General features: G+C 53.9%; 1 protein-coding gene across 1 annotated transcript; it reads right to left on the bottom strand.

The window, feature by feature from the left end:
- Window positions 1-4,064: 4,064 nt before the first annotated feature.
- On the bottom strand, window positions 4,065-15,166 carry FGF5 (fibroblast growth factor 5). Its single transcript, XM_040582352.1, has 4 exons — window positions 15,150-15,166; window positions 14,373-14,704; window positions 11,673-11,776; window positions 4,065-7,356 (listed from the first exon to the last, which is right to left on the bottom strand). The coding sequence occupies exons 2-4, from the start codon at window positions 14,686-14,688 to the stop codon at window positions 7,012-7,014; spliced, it is 765 nt and encodes a 254-aa protein (XP_040438286.1). The 5' UTR covers window positions 14,689-14,704; window positions 15,150-15,166; the 3' UTR covers window positions 4,065-7,011.
- Window positions 15,167-20,645: the final 5,479 nt, after the last annotated feature.

The following is a 20,645-nucleotide window of genomic DNA, read 5'->3' as shown; positions in this document are numbered from 1 at the left end:
TTGCCAGAGGGGCCAGGGTACCCGGGGTGGTTAACACTACCCCGCCGGCATCGCCACCACGTCCCAGGCTGCAGTGAGCACATCACCACAGCTGAAGCCTTGCGGTTTCTCACCCACCTGCATCTGCCTGTGCCACACCTAGGCCCCAGGGGCGGACGTGCACCCCTCTTTTTTACACCTCCAGCTGGAAACCGATTCCTGAGTGTACACTAACATCCCTGCAAGAGAGCAACGCTGACTAGTTGAGCGCTGGGGCAGGTGGCAGCGAAGCTGTGGGTGAGGTATTCCCTCCAGCCAGAGCCAGGGTACCTGACAAGCCCTGACATGCAAAGCACCCCAGGACAAGCGCCCCATGCCACTTCTACCCTGACCAGCTCTTCCCAGGCTGCAGGCAGGCTGCCAGACTCGGTCCCAGTCTCTTAAAACTAAAGAGGGATCGGTAGCTGCTTTCTAAGAGCAAACCTGTAAGCAGTATCACCTGCCTTCTAAATGCAAGACAGAAAACTTTTTGTGACTTTCTCCAAAGAGTTTTCCACTGAGCAACGTGCACTATCATTTTTAGAAGTCAAAATCTCAGCAGTCAGCACCCATCGAATATCACCGTGATGAGAGTTGTTCAACCAAACACACCCCTTGGAATGATTCAACCTAAACACAGTGCTTTGTAAGTACTGGACAAGATCTTCTTCCCAGGTCTGGTGAAGAACTGGGCTTGAAGCTGTCTTTGCACATAGAAGCCAGCCCCACCGCCTGTATGTCATCCTACACCTCTAGAGAGACAAAGGTGTTTGTTGCCTCATTTTGTTAATCAGCGTGAGTATCAACAGCAAACACTACAGAGCAAGCAGCTTTCATCCTGGTGCAGAGCTGCATTGGAAGCTTGCTTGTGAGCAGAGCCCTGTTTCGGCCAGCCCCGCGGCACAGCCACGGCCGGCATGCCCCTGCTCCACAGCCACCCCGCTGCTGACGGACCTCAGCCCGCTTTGGGGGATCGATCCGCACGCAGCCCCTGTGCCACCTCCCTCCGGTGAGCACGGTTAGCACGGGGAGGAGCAGGGCGGCCTGTTCCCCGAGGATGTGGGGCTTGTTAATGAGATCTTTGCTGAGGGACACCACAACTTCACAGGCTCGCAACGTGCCCGACTCCCCTCACAGGCCACGTACTGTCCCGCCACCGCAGCCACGCAGACCTCTCCCACCGCGGCCTGTACCCCCAGGGCACAAGCCCGGGGCTCACGGAGGGGCCCCCCCCTACCGCGGGCACACCGGGGCCGGGCGGCCCGCCCCGCCTGCCTACCGGGGGAGGGCCGGGGCCGGGCGAGGAGACCCGGGGCGGCGTCCCGCCTCCCACTGACCTCCGGGTACTGCAGGTCCCGCGCCGTCACCGGCGGCTGCCGGTACTCCTCGTAGGTGCGGGCCGGCCGCGGCGGGGAGCCCCCGGCCGCCGCCACCCGCCCGCCCGCGTCTGCGGCATTGCCGAGAGACGGCGGCGCGAATGCTGCGGCGGCACGTGCCACCCCGCCGCGCCCAATCAGCGGCCGCGCGCGCGGGGCCCCGGGGCGCGGGAGGGCGCGCGGCGGCGTTGCAAGTCGCGGGGGGACGGGACGGGACGGGACGTGACCGGACCCGACCCGACCCGACCCCCCCCCAGGAACAGTCCTCGGTCAGGGCGGTGTGCGGCAGCCGTGCGCCCCTGGGGGCGGGAGGGGGGCTGCGGGGCTCCTCGCGTTTGTGGGTTCTTGGTTGCTTTGGGGTTGTTTGGGGGTGGGGGTGCGGCGGCTGGCCCGCAGCCATGCTGCAGCACTGCATGGGGCCCAAGGGCTGGGGGCCGGGGGCACTGCACTTGAAAAAGCATATTCCCCTGGGAAAACCCACTTACCCTGCGCCCCTGTTTCCCCCCTGCCCCATTAGTGCAAGCACCTGCAGCCTGCACGGGAAACCGCCACAGGCCCAGCACGCTGTGCCTCAAATGCTGATATTTCAGGCTGGCTGCCTAATTTTTGGTGACTGTTCCAGTGCAGGTGGTTTTTTTTTTGGCCATCCCATTTAGGAGGGGTGGAAACGGAGCCGTAAAGGGGCTCTGTGGGAAGACAGCAAGGCATATGTGCAGCCGATGCCCAGCAGCTCCTGCGCCCATGTTGGTAGGCTCCGCTGAAGGGCCCTGAGCTGTGACACACTGCAGTCCGGGAGCACAGGGCCTAAGCAAATACTTCTGGGGTTTTGGAAAATTATGTATGTCTACAGGCATGTCTGTAGAGGTTAAAACCAAAATGTCACAGGGAGAGGGGGAATGTGGGGGCTTCTTTTCATTTTTGAATTTTAACAAATGCACCCAACAGCATGGGGCTGAGGCATGGCCAGCAGCTCATTGCACTCCACTGTGCAGCCCCCTTCTCAGCTCTACAAGGATTTGTGCCTCCTTTGAGGGCAGCAGTTGTTTGGAAAGGAATTTGGGAATCCTCTTCATTTGTTTTGTTTCCAGCTTTTTCTCCCCAGCACCAGTGGTAAGTCAGAGATGGTGAAAGAGAAAGAAAAAAACCCCAGGAACGAAAGATGACACACCAACCCCCAACTTCTCAAAATACGCAGGGTTTAAGCCAATGTTTTCCCCATCGAGTGATCAGTTCAGTTTGGAGTTACTCCCTTGGGGAGGGAACATGCTAACAGCGCAGCCTCTGGGCACCACCACCTTCCCAGGGAGCTCATGGCAAAGGGAGCTGGCTGGGGTAAAACACCGGCTTTGCAGAGCAAAAAAGAAGTCAGGTGCTCCAGGGAGACTTTCACATTTATTCCAGCACTTACTAACATCATGCTCTGAGCTGAGCCTCCAGAGGCACTGTGTCTCTCCCCATGCAGTACTTCGCCTAATCAACATCTGAGAGTTTTTATATCTGCAAAGCCTGCAGGGAAAGATGACTCAGAAAGCAAATGAGAGAGGAAAAAAAGGGTGAATTTTAGGTATCGGTCCACATTGTGCAATCGCACCATTTTTAGCCTTGCTGACAAAGAGCTGGGAGGCATCACGCTGGTGCCCTGGGACAACTAACTTCATACGCGCATGTCATCTTCATAGGTCCTGGTTCCCTGGATACCACCCACCATCGGGCTTGTACCAGCTCTGTTCTCGGCCTGCTCCATGATTAAAATTGCCTGAAAGGCCAGTGGTCCCTCACCAACAGCCATGCAGCTGGCTGATACACAACCCTCCTCCCTGCTTGCATCCAGCAGCCAGACCCCACCATGGTCCCCAAACGCAGAACCCCTTCCCCAGCATGCCCCACTGCCCTCAGCACCCCCAAAAAGAGGGGTAAGAAAGCCCCTTCCCCCTTCATTTTCCCAGAAGGTTTTTCATCTGTGTGCAACAAGATTTAAAGGCAATATGAAGAGCTTTTGTGCAAAATAAGTACAAAAATCTGTTTAAGAGTCCAGCAATTAGTGCTGTTGCTGTTGAAGCCAAGACGATAAATCCACTCGGATGAAACAGGAGCAGCTGACAGGATAGTTTATGTCAGAGTCAAAGCTGCAAAGCCGGAGCCTTTCTTCTTTTCCTGGACTGTCACAGCAATTTTCCCTCCCTCAAGTCACAATACTGAGTATACGCTTGCTCGTGTTGCTTCCACAGGAGCAATACTCTCACCAGCATGGAAGACTAAGCACTGCCAACAAGCAGGAAAGAGGAAGAGAGGCTCTTCTGGTCTCACGTCCTTTCTCCCAGTAAATCCCACCTGCTGAAGAGCAGAGAGGCTCCCCCTTGCCTTGGGAGCAGGACTGCAGGAGGCTCTGGGCTACTGCTCCACGTTTTGTTTGGGCTTCTTGTCCTGCTCAGGGAGCAGTTGGCCAGTGTAATGTGGCCTCGGCTCCGCTTGCAAACGCAGTAGGCAGAAAGGTTTAAATGCAATCAACAGCTGTAAATAAAAGTGAGCCAACACCAAAAGCACTTTTGAAATGCAAGAAACATAACACACTGAAAAAGTTACCTTTATTTCTTAATAGGCTCTCAAGTTGTTCACAGGCTATTTTTAAGTTTAACAGAGATATTTACCCATTTTTTAAAATACCTTCAGTCTCCTCCTGATAAGCAAACATTTAATTTCCTTGCAGAAAAGTGGCCAGAAAGGAACAGAAAGGGTTTGTCAGTCCATACCACTTAGATTACTTGCATTAGGCTCTCTGCTGAGATTGCTAGCAAGCTGCTGTCTGCCACGGCACAGGCCTCTTCGTTTTAAAAGCGTGGCTGCATTTTAATAATTGCTGTAATATTAAAGCATCAGCCTCCCCCTGCAGCTTCCCACGCCTGCCAGCCCCCCTTAGCTGTGTGCTGTGGGGCTGCTCCTGGTTGCCAGAAACTCCAAGTAAAACATCAGTGTTTCAACAGCAGCCCTCGATGTGTAGCATGGCAGCCCCCATGCCCCTTGGGAAATGGGGTGCGAGGGGGGAAAGCACCTGCACCCCCTCAGCCCACCCCAGTCATCACCCACCCCGAGTAGGGGAGTGCAGGTTTTAATGGCTACCAGAGGGAAGAGACACCCAGGCTGCTTCCTCAGCCAAATTTCACCCGACAGCTCTGAAATGCAACGGGTGCTCCTCTTCCCCTTGGTGAGAACAGCAAGGGGCATCACACAGTTCAGCCAGACCCACAAGCACCAGGTGATGGTGGTGCTCATCTGCTGCAGGCATGGGGGCTGCAGGAAGGCTGGCAGGGGGGCCCTGAGCTCCAGCAGCACCCCTCCTTCCTCAGGTTAGTCCAAGGGCAACTTGTGGCCCCCCACGCTCCCACCAACTGCAACAGAGCAAGCGGCACTCCCCAGCAGCTGTATTGGCAAACACTGGATGCTGCCGTCGCAGCTCAGTTCAGGATCAGTTTTCTGCCCAGAAACACAGGGATCAAAGCATCTTTTGTCATACAGATTATTTATCAACAAGAATTTTCATTAAAACAAGGTTTTAAAAAACACCTTTTCCCTCTGAGGGAAAGCAGTGACAGCAAGGGACCAGTTCACTCCTCTCTTACCTGCCCAGAGAGCTCCAGGCACCCACCCGATGCTGAGGCAGGCACTCTCCTACATGGCTCCTGCAAATGTTTTCATTCAATTCGTTCATTCAGGTGTCTCCATGCGTCACTGAGCATTAATTATACCCAATTATGACTAGCTGCTGAACAGCAGATAAGCAGTATTATTTGAATTTTGTAAATTTGCGGTCAGGCTATCTCGCTGCAAATGGCCGGGGTGCACAGTGTGCCCGTGTTGGGCTTGCACTCCCCTGCGTGACAGCTGCCCCACAGGAGCCATCGGGAGGTTTGGCTCAGCACACACTACGCGGAGCATGGCGTACAAAGGAAGCACGTGCATCGATTTTGCTCCAATCCACCCTGGTGTCAATACCACACTAGCCAAACCCTCTGACAAAAACATGCATAGTGGCTAATTTAGCAGCAGCCGTTCTTCTCCTGCAGAAGAAGAAAAGAAAAAAACACACAGGCAGCAGACAAGCAAGAGATTACACAGCTAAAAATGAAGCACAATTATATTTTATTCCGGCATCCCCACCCATCCCCACACACGGAGCGCATGCCCTTGTGTGAAAGCGTTTGCTGCCACGTAGAGCGGATGTGTCCGGCCAGGGGCTGCCCAGACGGACAACGGGTGAAGAACCGTGATTTCAGTGGGAATAGCCACCTGTACCATGATTGGGTTTGCAGAAAAGGCTCGGCAGTGCTGCCTGCCCTCGTTATTGCTGCTCAACACTAGCAGGGCTCAGATCGGGAGGGGTTTTGCCAACACGAGCCCACCTGGGCTCTTATTAAGGCTTAACTGGTGAGCTTCAATGCTACCATTTTCTGTACGTTCACAACACAGCTAAATGCCGATTAAAAACTCCATGTGCACAATTACTCCACAGGTAACACCACAATGGAGAACCAATTTGACAGTCAGGGCCATAGGGCAACCCCAGGTGGGAAAAAACACTTCTGAAGGTACAAGTAGCTGTAACAGCATTTATTGCCACGTCGCCACGCTCACTATAAACTGAAACCCTTCATCCACCCTGCCCCATAAGTGTACTGTGAATGGTAAAATAAATCAGCTACGCACACTGTCAGAAGAAACCAGTGGGCACCTGAGGGCCAAAGGTGTCCCTGTCACCACGGAGCAGGGGTGCGGATGGGCTCCCCCTGGCCATTCCCTGGGGAGGGATTTTGGCGCAGCTCCCTCCCCATACGAGCAGGAATGCCACGGGTCTGGGACAGAGGTATTTTAAACACAGACATCGAAGCTATACTTTGATGGACAAGAGGAGACTCGCTCCTCCAGCTGTCCAGGGAAGAACAGGAGAGACCACGAGGAGCAGGAGCCGCCCTCCCCAAGCCTGTGACCCTGAAGGAAAAAAAAAAAAATATATATCTATTATTGCCAACAAAGAGTTTTAAGACCACCTTGCACCACAAATAAGGTGAATGCATTTGTTGGGCTTGGTCTTGTTGTTTTGCTGTGGAAGGGAGGAGCTGGTTTGTAAGGGAAGGGAAGGGGCAGACCTGGATATACGGTGTCTGAGGTATGGTTGGAGGAAAAAAGTGCAGCAAAAAGGAGATGAAAAAAAAAAACAAAAAGAAAAAAACCCCAACACTTAATACATTGGCTCTGAACATATCTCTTGTATGAATATGATTGTCAGAAGAGTCACTGATCAAAATAAGGTAAGAAAATATGTTCGCCATAGAGGTACCTTCCTGCTTCTTTCAACAACAGAAAATTAACCCAACGTCCATCAAGTGTTTTCTGTTCACCACAGGAATACTCTTTGGAAAGCCCAAGTTATGTCATCCCAGTGCACACCTTGGAGGATGCCATCTGCTTTGCATGGTAAAAAGAAGACCTCAAGTCCAGCATGGCAACCTGGAGCCTCCCCACATCTGTCCAGAGCAGGGGGATGCAGGTCTCCCATGGGGTCACCCCCAAAATCTGTCCAGGTGCCCAGTCTCTCCTGTGCCAGCATCCCTGCCATGGGGCACTACCCAAAACGAAACTTCAGCCGGTACTTGATGGGGCCAGGGTTTTTCCGAGGTGGGGACGGAGCGACCTTCGGTTTTGGTGGTGGTGGGGGCTTCTTTTCGGGAAGGGTGACAGTAAAGGCGAGCTCAGGGGGCTGGGGCTGCCAAAAGCGGGGGAGGAAGTGTGTGGAGACGTGCTGGGGCCGGGCACGGGGGCTGCAGCCCCGCTTGGCTTTGCCCCGTTTGTTGAGTGCCACATACCACTGTCGGCCCGAGCGTGGGCTGCGGTGGATGGCCGAGGCGTAAGTGTTGTAGCTGTTCTCCTGGAAGCGCTCCCGAAACTGGCAGTCCGCCGTGAACCGAGCCTGTGGGGACAGAGCCAGGGCACCATTAGCAAATGGCTGGTTTCACCCATTCCCTGCCCTGAGACGCCTGCTGGTTTTTAAGTCTCCCAAAACCATGTCCAAAGGAGCAAGCAGCGACACAGGGCACCTGGGAAACCCGCTCCGAGGCTGCCAGGCACCCAACAGTTTGGAAAAACCCTAACACAGATACTTTCAGTAGCTGCATGCCACCCAGTTTTGGACTTTCTTAAGAAAAACAAGCTTGGCCTGTCCAGCAGCAACCTTCCCTCCCACTCCAGTTCTCCTCCTGCCCTTCCCCCTGGCAGGAGGGAGGATGTGGCTCCATACCCACAGAGCTGCAGCTCCGCCAAGGACCCTGGGGTTGAGCCCCCGCTCCATCTCTGTTCCCACCCTCGCACCCCTTGCTTGGGCACTGAATCATCACTTAATAATCTGGAAAGGCAATTTGCATGCAGATTTTCACTGCTTCACTGAACATGGCTTTGATTGTATTGGATTTTTTTTTTTCTCCTTCTTCATCTTAAACGAACTTGGGGCATTTTGTCCCTTGATGACCTGAAGAAATTAGTTGCAGCCCAAGAGAATCACCTCTTATAAACAGTGTGGCCACACTGGCTCCCACATGGCTGGGGGGAAAAGGCTTCCCATTACCCAAGAGGACAGGCTGAACACTGCCCATAACAGTTCCTTGTTGTTGGCAAGGGGGAGGAGGAAAAAACAAGCATGCAAATACAAGAAGAGAGCCATAACACCCCATCTATGTACCCCATGGCCCTGGGATACCTGGCTGCTGCCCCTCTGAAATCCTTTGCAACACAGGCATGATACCTGGTGCCCTGGCAGCTTCCCCAGCCATGCCTGAGGCACTGCACCCCGATTGCAAAGCAACACTTCATAGAATCATTTACATTGGAAAAAACTTTTAAGCTTCAAATCTGTTGATGTGAAAGGGATGCTGAGCTCTTGAGCCTCGAAGCCCCAGCAATGGAGAACAAGACAAAAGCCCCAAGCAGTGTTTTATAACCATACAGGAGACCCAGTGGGCTGGGACCGTTTTCAAACTCCTAATTTAACCAGAGGAACTGAGTGCTATAACACAAGCGACAGAGTCCCCAGCTTGCTGTGCATTTTTTCCTCATAGCACTTTGAATTAAGTCTCCTTCTGCTCTTCGCCTGAAACATCACCTTGATGACTCATTTTTGCTTTCCCTGTCTTTTGTACTCGCCAATGCTGTATCGCCTATGCATGAGTATTCACCTTCCTGAGGAAAGGCTTTGCTGACCCCTTGTTGCTCTCTGAAGCCCAAACACATGCAGCAGTGCTTGGTTGAGACACCCCCACACCAGCCTTTGCACAGGGAAGTTTTAGGATTGACCGAGGCCCCAGTGCCCTCTTGAAAGGGTGCTCAGCACAAAGGGCCCTGAAACAGACCCTGCATTCCCCAGTGGGATCTGGGCAAATGGCAACAGCAGGCGTTTTTTGGTGTAGGAGATGAAGTTGGCTGCTGTGCCCTGGGCATCAAGGCTGGCCATGGCTGAGGATCCGATATGAAATTGGCTCCAGCAGGCTTCGCAAGCGTTGCTGTGAATAGCAGAAGTGCGTGTGCCCCCTGCTCATGTGTGTCCCTGGACAGACGGGTAAGCTCACCGCCACTTTGCTCGAGGGTAAGCCGAACTGGCATTCCCAATCTGGCCCAGCATTTTTGGGGCAATACCAACCCCACAAAGGGAGGTGGCAGCAAGAGGGCTGAGGCATCACAGGAAAAGTTTCTACTAATAGTGGGTTTGGGGGAACTGCTCCCTAAGAGTCAGAGTAGCCTCCCCTCCAAAGTGGGATCTGGGGGAGTGTGGGAGATCCCCAGCCCTGGACACAGAGTGATGCCACAGGCTGCTCCCGCCAGCAGCCCGGGAATGGAAAAGACCCACCACCAGCAAGCACGGAGGGAAGCCCTCGCCCCCAGAGAGCAAACCATCCTGCGAAGCACATCAGCTGCTGCTTTGCCATCACTCTGACAGGCTTCCCCATGTCCCAGCCTCTCAGCTCAATAACCACACCATTTCAGCCGGGGAAAAGGCATTTTTCCTGGCACAGGGCAGGCAGATGGCCACCGGATTTGCTCTGCAGCAGTTCCAGAAATGAAGCTCCAGAGATGCTCATGAACAGCAATCATGAAGGCAATTAAATTTCAAAATCCAGTTCAACAGGGGTTTGCTCCAGTGAGGACCGTACGTTTTGGTCAAGTCAGAACAACTCCTGAGAAAGGAGTATTACCCGAGACGCTTGTGGGCAAATCTGTCCTCTGGGGTTCATGCTAGTCCCTGCTGAGACCGATACCGAACCCCTCCTGCCCGTTCCACGCTAAAAATGTACAAACAGGGGACCAATGATTTATCAACGAGGAAAAAGCCATCTGTGCATGCAACTGATAATTGCCGGGATTACTGTCATTTTCTGAAGCTGGTGCCTCTAAAAATGAACTGCTTGGTAATTTAATTAAGTTGCCATCAAAAAAAAAAAAAAAAAAAAAAAAAAAAAGAGGGCTGCTGTAAAGCACCAAGCTGGGATAAAGCCAGACCCTGAGAACTGGTTTTGAAGGAGCCCGAATCCCTGCAGGAATGACTTTTAACTGCAGTTCAGCACAAAGTCACCGGCGTGACTCTCATATCAAAGTGCTGCCCTGAGTGACGGGCGCAGGACGCGCTTTGTACTGCTCAAAACTCATTAGGCCATGAAATAACTTTATCCTGCCAAGGCAGGAAAGAACAACAGATGCTGGGTTTGCATTATCGGCATTATTTAGCCCAGCAATCTTTAGACATTTGGGTCAAGTTTCTACAAATTCGCAGCTTTCATCCGAGCTGGGCATCGTGTGTCCTCACCCCCGCTCTGACCCGCCTAATTGGGGTCCCTCTCCAGCACTGCCCTTTGTGTGCCGACAATTAACCATACACCGATGAGGTTTGATTTAATTTCTGCCTGCACCAGGGCATAAATCAAGGCTTCAGCTCGAATAAGGGGCCCATTGTACGCAGTGAGGGAGGGGAGGCTCTGGAGGGTCCAGGGATCACATTCTGCTTGCTTCCCTCTCCTCTCCATCCTTTCCACTGCTCTCCTGTTCTGCCTGCTTCCTGCCCTGTCTCCTTCCCTTGTGTTTTCCTCTGCACAGCCATTCTCCCTTTCCCCTAGACACCATTCCCGCTCCTACTTTGTTTCCTAAAATAAGCAGCCATGTGCTCACCCTTTAAGCACCATTAGGTTTCAGGAGCAACACTCCAATAAGACTCAGGGGAGAGAGAGGAGAGTTCATAAATCTCACTTGAAGGCAATCTGCGGGCTAGGGCAGCTTAAGCACATCAGTAACATTCACTTTGCGACCGTGAGGTTTGGCTCATAACTGTGGGGCGGGCAATTGGCTTTTCCCTCTTCCAGGCTATCAGCCCTGAGCAGGCTCCCTGGAAACAAACTTGGGTGACAGGTTGTCCAAAGTGCTGCCTTAAAAAAACCCTTCTTTGAGCGTTGCATTTATATACACCTTTAAAAGATGACAAGTTTCATGTAAGCACAGTAGTTACTTTCATTTGTTTAAATGATCTCTGGAACTAATAAGAAAAAAATAAGGAAGCAGCATCTTGAGGTTGAAAAAAGAAGTGAAATCGACTTGAAGAATTCATTCAATGAAAAAAGCCTGGAAAAAGCACAATTAGACCTGCAGGAAACCCCAGCCTTCAGGAAAACAGCCTGCAGAAACAAGAATACTGGGGGTTTTCCACTCCAGCTACAATGCTCCCGCACGTGCTCGATTTCACCTGCCCAAAGCCCTGTGTGCAGCTGCATGCTGTCCCTGGGGATCACCTCTCCCCCGTGGGTGAGCCCAGCCAAAACTCCGGGGCCCCTTCCCCACGCACGCAGGGGCACAGGCGGGCTCTCAGCACCACGCGTGCCGCTCTCCAGGAGACATTTGGCTAAAACCGTCTGCATGATCTGCTGCAGAAGTTGCTAAAAATAAACTGGCAATGCTCAAAGAACAAGTCCTTTTGATGCAAATACCCAACTGCAAAAAAAAAAAAAAAAAAGGGGGGGACACTTTTCTTGGTTAAATGCAGTCAGTAGGGATTTGGGCTTCAGGGGGTTTGGCTCCACCTGTCCCCTATCTGTCTGGGCGGTGCTGATGCCACCCAGCACGGAGCCTTCCCAGCAGCCAAAGGGGCTCAGCACGCCTGGGCCCTGCCTGGGAGCACTGCTGCCACGTGCATGTGAAGGTGTCACAAGGCCTTTAATAAATAATACATACTGATAAGCAGGGGGGTTTACTTACACTTGCATGGAGTTTTCCTTTTTTTGACATCGCTAAAAATTTGTTGCTGAAAACTCCTCGTATTCCTACAATCCCCTGAGACACAGCAAATATTTCCAAAATACCTAGGATGACAAAAATCCCAAAATAAATCACAGTTCTTTTCACATCGGTGTGACAAAGAAAAATAAATTAAAAAAAAAAAAAAATCAGTCTCATAGGTTTGCATTTCATCTCCACATGACCCTGCTCCTGCTGCCTGGCTCCACGAAGCACTCCTGCTCCATCCTTCTGCCCTGCAGAGGGACCTGCATCGACTCCAGGATGGCTACCAGGTGGTAGGTTGGTTTGGGGTTTGTTTTTTTTTAAAAAAAAAAAAAGCTACGCTTTAGAAGATAATTTCTGATTTGGCTGCAGCAGAGCAAATTCACCCTGGGGAAATCCCTCTCCGGTGGGAAAAGTCCTTTGTGCCTACAGCCAGCCTGCTAAAATCAGCCTTGCCCGTCCTCCTCCCATACACGCCAGACTCTGAAAGTAAAGGTGTTGCACACACCATTTGGGGCGAGAAGTACCAATAATGGTTTCTTAGGCCCCTCCTCACAGCAGGACTTGGCAAGTGGGGTGCTATGCAGCCCAGCCATGAGAAAACAAACTGTCTTGCCCTCAAAGGGGTATTTTTTGAGCAGGATTGGGCCCTGGCCTCCAACAGGACATGTGTGACCTATAAGTCTCTTACAGAAGAGCTTCAAACTCCGAGCACTGTTCAGCAACAGCACCGACACGTTTCCCTTTCCCAGCACAGCAACGTGTCCCCTCTGGCAGAGGAAGGGTGGCAGCAGGGGTCAGGCATACACCCCCCACCCCCCACCCCCAACATCCCCCCAGCTGGGGGCAGCCAGGGTAAGCACTACATCCCCGACGAACCCTTCCTCCCCTGGGAAAAAAGCATCGCTTCCCCCAGCTACAGCCCGGGGGGGTCTCAGTGGCCCCTGCCCCCGAGGAAGGAGACTGCGAGAGCCTCTTGCCCAGCCACAGCCAAGGGCCACGCGGATTAATGTGCCAAGAGCAAACATGAAGCTGCTGTTAAATCCCCGAGGCCGGCGGATCGGATCACCACTTCCCATGTTTATTTTAAGGAAGAAGCAGGGCTCCCGGAGGTGTGCAGCTCCCAGCACCAAGAGCCTGGGGGGCACTTTGGGGGGCTGGGGGGCCACTCCTCTTCACCCCACATGCCCCACTGGTAGCAACTGACAAGAGGCAGGGGGCTGTGCCTCGCTGCTGCAACAAGGCACGGCGCCTCTCCAGCACTCTCCCTGTCCTCGAGGGCACCCCAAAACCTGCTGGCCTTTGCGGGGACGGCCGTGCTGGCCGGGAGGCATACTGTTGGTTATTGGGGTTCCCTGGGTCAAGCGCAGTTTCCCAGGGGCCAAAGCTGGGATTTCCCTGCCAAAAGCTGACTGCTTCCATACAGGGGACGGCTCCTCAGCACAACACCCTGGCATAGCCCCTGCTGCCACCAGCACGTGCCACCAGCTGGGGCTGGCTCCGCTCTGAAGCGCAGAGCTGCTGCTGCGGTCACCTTCCCGGGCAGAAAATCCCAGACTAAAGAGGAAGAAACTTCACCTAATCCAAATCCCTGTGAGACAGCTCCGGCATCAAAGGCTGCATACACCTCATAGGGGTGAGCCCCTCTGCCATGCTGCCGTGGGACACCGGGGGTGGGACACGGCGCAGGCAGCCCCTCCAAACTCACATCTCCAAATCAGCCCCAGTGTGGATGTCCAGCTTCTCCATCCAGCCCCTTTGCAGGCCATAACCCCCTCCTGGCCACGCACCCACAGTGCTCCTGGAAAGCCCAGGCAGGGTTCCGGGCCTCCCAGCAGCCCTCCTTCGCAGGGCCACAGCACAGACCAGGTCCCAAATTATTTGGTCCAGGCCAGATGTGGCCATTGTTCCATAAGCGCGCCCGACAGCTGAAGCCACGGGTGCTGCCAGGGTCACATCAGGCCCAAGCCCTCAGGCTCTTTAAGTGATTTTTCATCCCTGCCTGCCATTTCATTCCCTCTAACAGGATATCACGGCAACTCGGACCTGAAGGATAAGCCATGAGTTAGCACAGCTTTCTCTCAGGGGAACGTCAGCCTCAGTCCTATTTTTAAACTGAATATATCCTATCACTGTGCTGGAAGAATGAGAATGCAGAGGGAAGGATGGAAAAGTTACATGGGGAAAGGACGAAAAAGGGGCATAAGGGAGAGCAGCCTCCTCCCGTCAAGTACCCCGGTGGGGTGCTGAGGTGGGAGCACAAAACTTGCACCTTTGCGCCGATCCCCACAGACTCTTCCTCAAGGTGGGCGAAACCTGCGGGGCAGCGCTTCACAAAGCAAGCCAGGCAGAGCTCGCCCCGCTCCCCAAGGCGGCATCCCACCCGAGCCCGCAGGCACAGCACCCCCAGCACCCCCCGGCCCAGCCTCCCAGGGCACACAGCACCCCAAATCCACCTCTCCCGAAGCCGCCTGGGCCGCAGACCACCCCAGGTGAAGGCAGCAGGGAGCAAGGGGCTCTGCCACCCCGGGGGAGTCATCTCTTAGGGACGGGGATGCCGCAACCCCGGGGTCACAACGAGAAGGGGAAAGTGCCACACCACCCCCCACGCTAGGGCACGGCCAGACGCCCTCCAGCCCCTCCGGCCACCCCCCACTGCCCGCCCCGGACACTCACTGAGCGGGCTTGCGTCGTGGGCGCCGTCCACCCGGCCGTCGGGGTGCAGCTGGAGGTGGAAGCCGATGCCCACCCGGCAGTACAGCCGGCCCCGCCGCCGCCCCGGGCGGCTCCGCGGGAAGCGGCTCGGCCCCGCCGCCGCCACCGCCGCGGAGGAAGAGGAGGAGGAGGAGGAGGAGGAGGAGGAGGAGGAGGAGGAAGGCGCGGGGGCGTTGCGGCCCGCCGGCCCCGGCTGCGCTCCGCCGGGCACCTGCTGCCGCCGGGCGCGGGCGGGCAGGGCGAGGAGGAGGAGGAGGAGGAGGAAGGACGGGCTCATGCTGCCGGCGGGAGGGAGGGCGCCACGCCGCATCCCGCTCCGCCGCGGAGCCCCGGCGGGGGGGACCGGGCACGGGGGGATCGGGACGCCCCTCCCCGGCACCGCGGGGTATTTATAAGCGGGCGGTGGCCCCGCACCTGTGCCCGGCCCCGGCAGGGCCGAGCACCCCCCGCACCGCCCCGGCTGCGCCGCCCCCCGCAGCAGATGCTGGGGCTCGGGGGGCGCATAAATCTGGGGAATTAACTTGTCCGCCCCGCCGAGACGGAGGCGCTGGGGCTGCGCCTCGGGTTACCGCCGAGAAATACCTTGTCAGCGGCTTCACCCACGGCCGGGCAGCGGGGCTCGGCGGAACCCTGGGGAAGGGATTGGGTTGCAGCCCCCCAGGCCGGGGACGCGGGGGGATGACAGCCGGCAGCTGCACCGCCAGCCCGGCCTCAGCCCTGGGCAAGGGGCATGGGAGCGGATTTGGGGCCGGAGGCGGCACCTCGAGCGGGAAAGCCGCTTTCCGTCCTGCACGGGTTGGCCACGCCGGGCTGAGCCCTGGGGAGCAGCCCTCGGGAGTCAGCAGGGGGCTCCCAGAGCTGCCACCACCGTAAGTCCCCTGACAGCACCCGGGGGTGTTGGGGAAGCGCCAGCCCTTGTTTGCGCACAACACGCCCCGCGCGTACCGGGCATGGGGGTGGCGACCCGTGCCCCGCCGCCCACCCCCCCCCAGTCCCCCCCCACCCGCCGCTGCCAGCGCTGTAACCCTGCCACGTGCCCGGCGCCCCTCAGCACCGGCAGCTGTATTTCTTCCCCATTACAAAGGCAACTGCCACACAGCACCGTGGTGCAAGAGGAGACCCTGTGGCAACAGCCCATCCATCAGCCCAGCCCAGCACCGAGCGTGTTCTGCTTTTCTTTGGCTCCTGGAGCTGTTGAAGAAGCCCTGCACATCTCCCGAAGCCACTAGGAAAACCTCACCTCCACAAAAGCCAACTTCGGCTAAACTCACCCTGCCCGGCACGCAGCCCAAATTCTGCACCTGTGTGCCCTTACTGCTCTTGCAAATCTCTATTTTCCCTCTAAACCCTACCTAGAAAACCCTCTGCAGCCATCACCGGGGTAAGCTCTGGCTGGTGGACGCCTGCCCAGGGCCTGGCTCTGGCAGGAAGGAGGCAGAGCTGGTGGCACGCTGGAGGGTGACCTTCGCCTGCAGAGGAAGCTGAAGGTCAGGGGCACAGGGAGGGACACACACTTAAGGGGCCATATCCAGCCTGACCGACACCTGGCACAGCCTGGTGTGAACAGAAATGATCTCACAACAACATTACTGCAATTTCAAACTATTTATCAGCACAGATATATATATATATACACACACAGAGATATATGTGCACACATGTTTATATATAAATGTGTATATATAGACAACTCTATATATAGATACACATACCTGAAGGAGGGTCAGGGCACTCAAAAGCATGTTTACTTCTTCCAGCTGTAGTGGTTGGCCTGGTAAAATCTATGGCTTCCAGTTACTCACCTCATCTTGTATTTAATTACATGCACATGCGGACTCTAAATCCAGATCCATGAGCAAGACAAGGACCTAAAGGGGTTAGGAACTTCTCCCATGATGTTTGGACTAGGCCTTGTATATCAGCACAGCTGAAGCACGCACAGAGGCACAGCCACCTCACCTGAGGAAGATCTCCCCTTGAGAATCTTTGCTTTTAAGGCTGCAGCTGCTAAAGGATCAGCTCCAGGGAAATCACTGTTCTCCATCCAGGTCAAGGCAACCATAAACTGTTTCTACCACTGTAAGTTAGGGCAAGTGTAAAAAAGTTTAAAGTCTTCATCGTGGAGGTGGCTGGGCACAGCAGCAGGAAGCAGGGAACAGGAACAGCAGCAGGAAGGAGGTACAAGCAGGTCCCGAGCGGAGATGCCCACCAACACTGCCATGCCTGGAGGTTCACCAGCAAGCCTAGCCTCCCAAATTTTGATCCTAGTGTCCACCTTCATAGTTTTCACCAGCTTTTCTAGTGCTACCAGGCATCCTCTGCTACTACCCTCTTCCAGACCAGTTTCTCCCCTCATAGTGAAAAACTTCCTGAAAACTGGAATTGCTGTGGGGTGAGGCCATTGGAAAGGCTACCAAGAAGGTGACACTGGCCAGGTGAGCTTGACCAAGGGGGTCCTCTAGACCTGCTGTTGGTGGCAACCCCACTGCACCATAGATTCATGACTCCTTCTGGGAGACACCATGAGACAGCCAAGCCCATTGGGGTCTTATTGCTGCACTCTCCACTTTTCCCTGCTGTGGGATAGGACATGCATACCCTGCCTGAGAAGCGGGGTTCTGTCTGAGATGGGGGCTCCTGCCCATCTGCAGGATGCCATTGCCCTCCTCTGGGGACTCCTGAGCCCCCATTAGGGCCCTAGCCCAGCCAGCCACGCTGGCAGAGAAATGACTCACACAATAGATTGTCTTTATGACACATGACATATTTTCATCTTCACGTTGAAACCTTAAAGAAAACCCCCAAGCAGTCCTTTGGGCATGAAACTATATTGTCTTGAGCTGTTTTCATTTGCATCTATTAATTAACGTTCATTTCAAATAGTCTGAGCACTCATGTAGCATCACACAGTAAAAAAAAAAATAAAAAATGATGAGGCTTAAATCTAAATAAATAAGTAGATGTAATAGTCAACTTCCTCAAATAATCCGGTGTAATTGCCTTTGGCAGTGGCAACCCTTACATACACACCAGCAGCTTCTGAAGCCTAATGCTGATGTTGTGTTACATAAATTATTCAAGGCTTGGTGACAGAGAAAACTTTTAGCAAATGGAGAAAATAAGCTGGGTTTCAAGTGTAAAATTTCTTGTTTGAAGAGGAGAAGGGCTCTTCTGAGCCTGTTTGATCTGCTGCATAACACGGGCAGTGCTTTGCATGGCAGGAACACTTGCCCCTCCAAACATGAGAGCCTGGAGCTATTTAATTGTCCCTTAAAAATATGCAAGGTAAAATGTGACAAGACATAAAACAAACCAGCAAAGCTCTGTTCAGCGAGCTTGTGCGTGAAGCTGTAGCCCTGGCTGTACCCAAGCCGCCGCATGCTTCGCCAGCCCTCTGTTTATAGGAACCACCCTGGTTCCCATGGGATGTACGTGTATGGGTATGACAGCCCTGAGCCAAGCCATGCCAGTCTACAGAAGTGCCCTACCAGATGGCCTCACAGGAAATGCACGCCAGGCTTTCAACATCACTCATTTTTTTCACTCACAGGAAGGTTTATTTCACGGTATTAACAGAGTAATAACATGCTGGATTCAACCTCTCTGGGGAGTGAGAAGCAACACCACGTCCCTGTGCTCATGCTGCCACTGGGTGCCCTGGGGCCAGCTGCTCCCTAGGGAAACAGCCCACACCACCCCAAAACCTTGCAAAAAAGCCTTTGCAATAAGGATTTGTGGCCTGGAGGAAACTCACCCGCAGCAGGACAGGGTGGGTGGCTGTGCCCCAGATCACTCTGCAAGAACAGCTCTGCGTATCCCTCCAGGAAGCATCCCTGCTCCTGGGAGAGGGTGCGAGCTCTGGCCCCTAGAGCGGCTCTGTACAGGGCTGAAAGCAGAATATGTTACCAGCATAAATGCATTAACCCAGTTTAATTTAATTAAGATACCCAGGTGCTGTGGGGAACCCAGATGACATGCACCCCTTCCCCACAGGCACAAAACCCACAGCAAGTTCACTCAGAAGCCACCTCACCAGCCTTACCACTGGAAAACACCAGCCTGGCATGTTCCTGAGAGGCCACAGCTGCAGGCACCTCTAAGAAAGGGCAAAACTGAGCCAAGGCCCCAAGACGCTTCATTTAAGAGAAGCCTGAGCACAGCAGCTTCCCCTGCAGCACTCTGGGCCAGCTCCCCATGGATGGGGCTGCCACCTGGCTGCATTTCTGCAGGCAGGGGCTGGCAGCAGGCTTGCAGGACAATGACAGATAATCGCTGCCCTAATGGGTTAGTTTCTTCTATTAAAACAAAATACAATGTAAATAGCGTGGCTGGAAGATGGACCTCACGCTGAATACAATAGGCAGTGAGCAGGGTGCTCCCAGGTGTGACACAGCTTTTGCAGTCCAACTTCAGCAACTCTCCTGCACTTACCCAGTATTACCATCAACACAAGACACGCCAGCACACACAGTCACCCCTGACACCACTGCAGACCCCCTCTAAAAGAAAACAAACCCACAACCCTTCCCAAATCAATGCAGAGGTATTTCTGGCAGGCAGCTGGTACCAAAGGCGGAACCGCACCAGTAGCATGGGTGTATTTGCACATCGGTGCACATCTATACACAGCCAGTGTCTTTTGCACAGCAAGGCCTCCCAGGACCCTGCTTGTCTATGTCCAAGGTTGCAGTACGTCCCTGAGGTAAGGAAAGTTCTAAAGGCATCACTGCAGACATAGACCGTGCAAGAGAACGGGGATGGGCAGTGCTGCGCTCCCGGACACTGTGCCCAGGGCGACAGGCAGAGCCCAGCTTCAGCCTGCCCGCAGTGCCCCCACGCTGCTGCTGGGCGCCCTCCTCCCACCCGTGGGACCGGGCAGAGAAAGCAACCTGTTCATGTTTAAACCTTGATGGGTACAGTGTCCAGCTGTTGCAATGGAAAACAGGTAAGGAAATAAAAGAGATATTAACAAGTGAAAAATAACTGGTCTTAAAAAAAATCCAAGGCAAGCCAGGTATTTTCCAGCATTTTGCAGAACAGCACCTTATTTAATAGAAATTTCCCCCCTGCATTTTGGTTTTTGTGTGTATTTGTTTTAAACCCACCATCAATACCTTCTGTACTGGGTAAGATCTTTTCCCCCTCCAAATAAGACCTTAGCAGCAGGGTCTGATTTTGACTCCAAAGTAAAGAATAAATACTGTATAGCTTGTATTATTTTCAAAACAAGTAAACTATTTCAGTCTTTGCTTAGATATTCACAGCCAAATGATGCATTTTTAAGAGCTGGATATTACAATGAAATCTTAATAGCCACTTTTTCAATTTTAACAGCTTGCCCAATTACAGGTTAACTAGTGATACACACCTTGCAAAGAGGATCCCAGCCTACTCAGGAGCAACTGCAGCAAATAGCGTCACCAACCAGGCAGCAGACTTTCATCCCTCCATCATGCCAGCGTGTTGCTTTACATCTTCACACTTAGTGGAAAACCCAGCAGAGAGATTTTTGGGCAGCCTCTGCAGACTGTGATGCATATCGAGCTCTTGCCGTGAGCCAGGGGGATGCTCCGGCAGAGCTGGGAGGGGGCTGACCCTTGCTCAGACGCCTCTGTCCAGACCTAAAGAAAAATATCCTGGTGAAAGCAGTCAGCATCCACGCTGTCGTGAGTTCAGCTTCCTGTGTCTGACCGCACGGGTGCTAATCCACAGCTGAACCTGCTGCCACATGAAGCCAGAGGCAAAGCTCTCATTGGCTTTGGTGGGGGCAGGATCAGGCCCCAAGACAGGCAGCTGTTCTCTGCTTCAGCCTGGGGGTTCACGAACTGTGGGTCTGCTGCCCATGGCCACCTGACTGCTGCTTGTTGTATTAAAAACAAACAATAAAGCCGCAAACCAGTTTTGCCCACAAATATGACTGAAATGTATTAGAACAAATGCAATTCAGATCTGCTTTCAAACAGTAACTAATGCAGATGCAAGCGTGCCCACTGCATCCTGGTGACAGATTAATATCTGCATTTGTTGGAATTATTATTTTAATTATTTGCAGCATGGCCTGGCCACAGACCAAGCAGCCTTACCTTGAGCACTGCAGGAAGCAGACAAAGGGTTCCCCTGGCAGCACTGGGGCTGACCGAGGCTGAAGGCTGCCCTTCCTCACTCTCAAGGTGCTCATACTTCTCTGCAGGTTGTCAAAGATGCACCTCATGGCATGGGCTTTGAAGGCAGACG

This window comes from Falco naumanni, chromosome 1 (genome assembly GCF_017639655.2).
Source record: "Falco naumanni isolate bFalNau1 chromosome 1, bFalNau1.pat, whole genome shotgun sequence".
In the NCBI taxonomy this organism is placed as follows: Eukaryota; Metazoa; Chordata; class Aves; order Falconiformes; family Falconidae; genus Falco; species Falco naumanni.
This window is presented reverse-complemented; position numbering and strand designations above follow the sequence as displayed.

Coding starts and splice junctions, on each gene's coding strand:
- FGF5 (XM_040582352.1), bottom strand. CDS start 14,688: ATGAGCCCGTCCTTCCTCCTCCTCCTCCTCCTCCTCGCCCTGCCCGCC. Junction 11,777..14,372: donor CCACGACGCAAGCCCGCTCA/GTGAGTGTCCGG, acceptor TTGTCATCCTAG/GTATTTTGGAAATATTTGCT. Junction 7,357..11,672: donor AAGGAAAACTCCATGCAAGT/GTAAGTAAACCC, acceptor CTGTCCCCACAG/GCTCGGTTCACGGCGGACTG.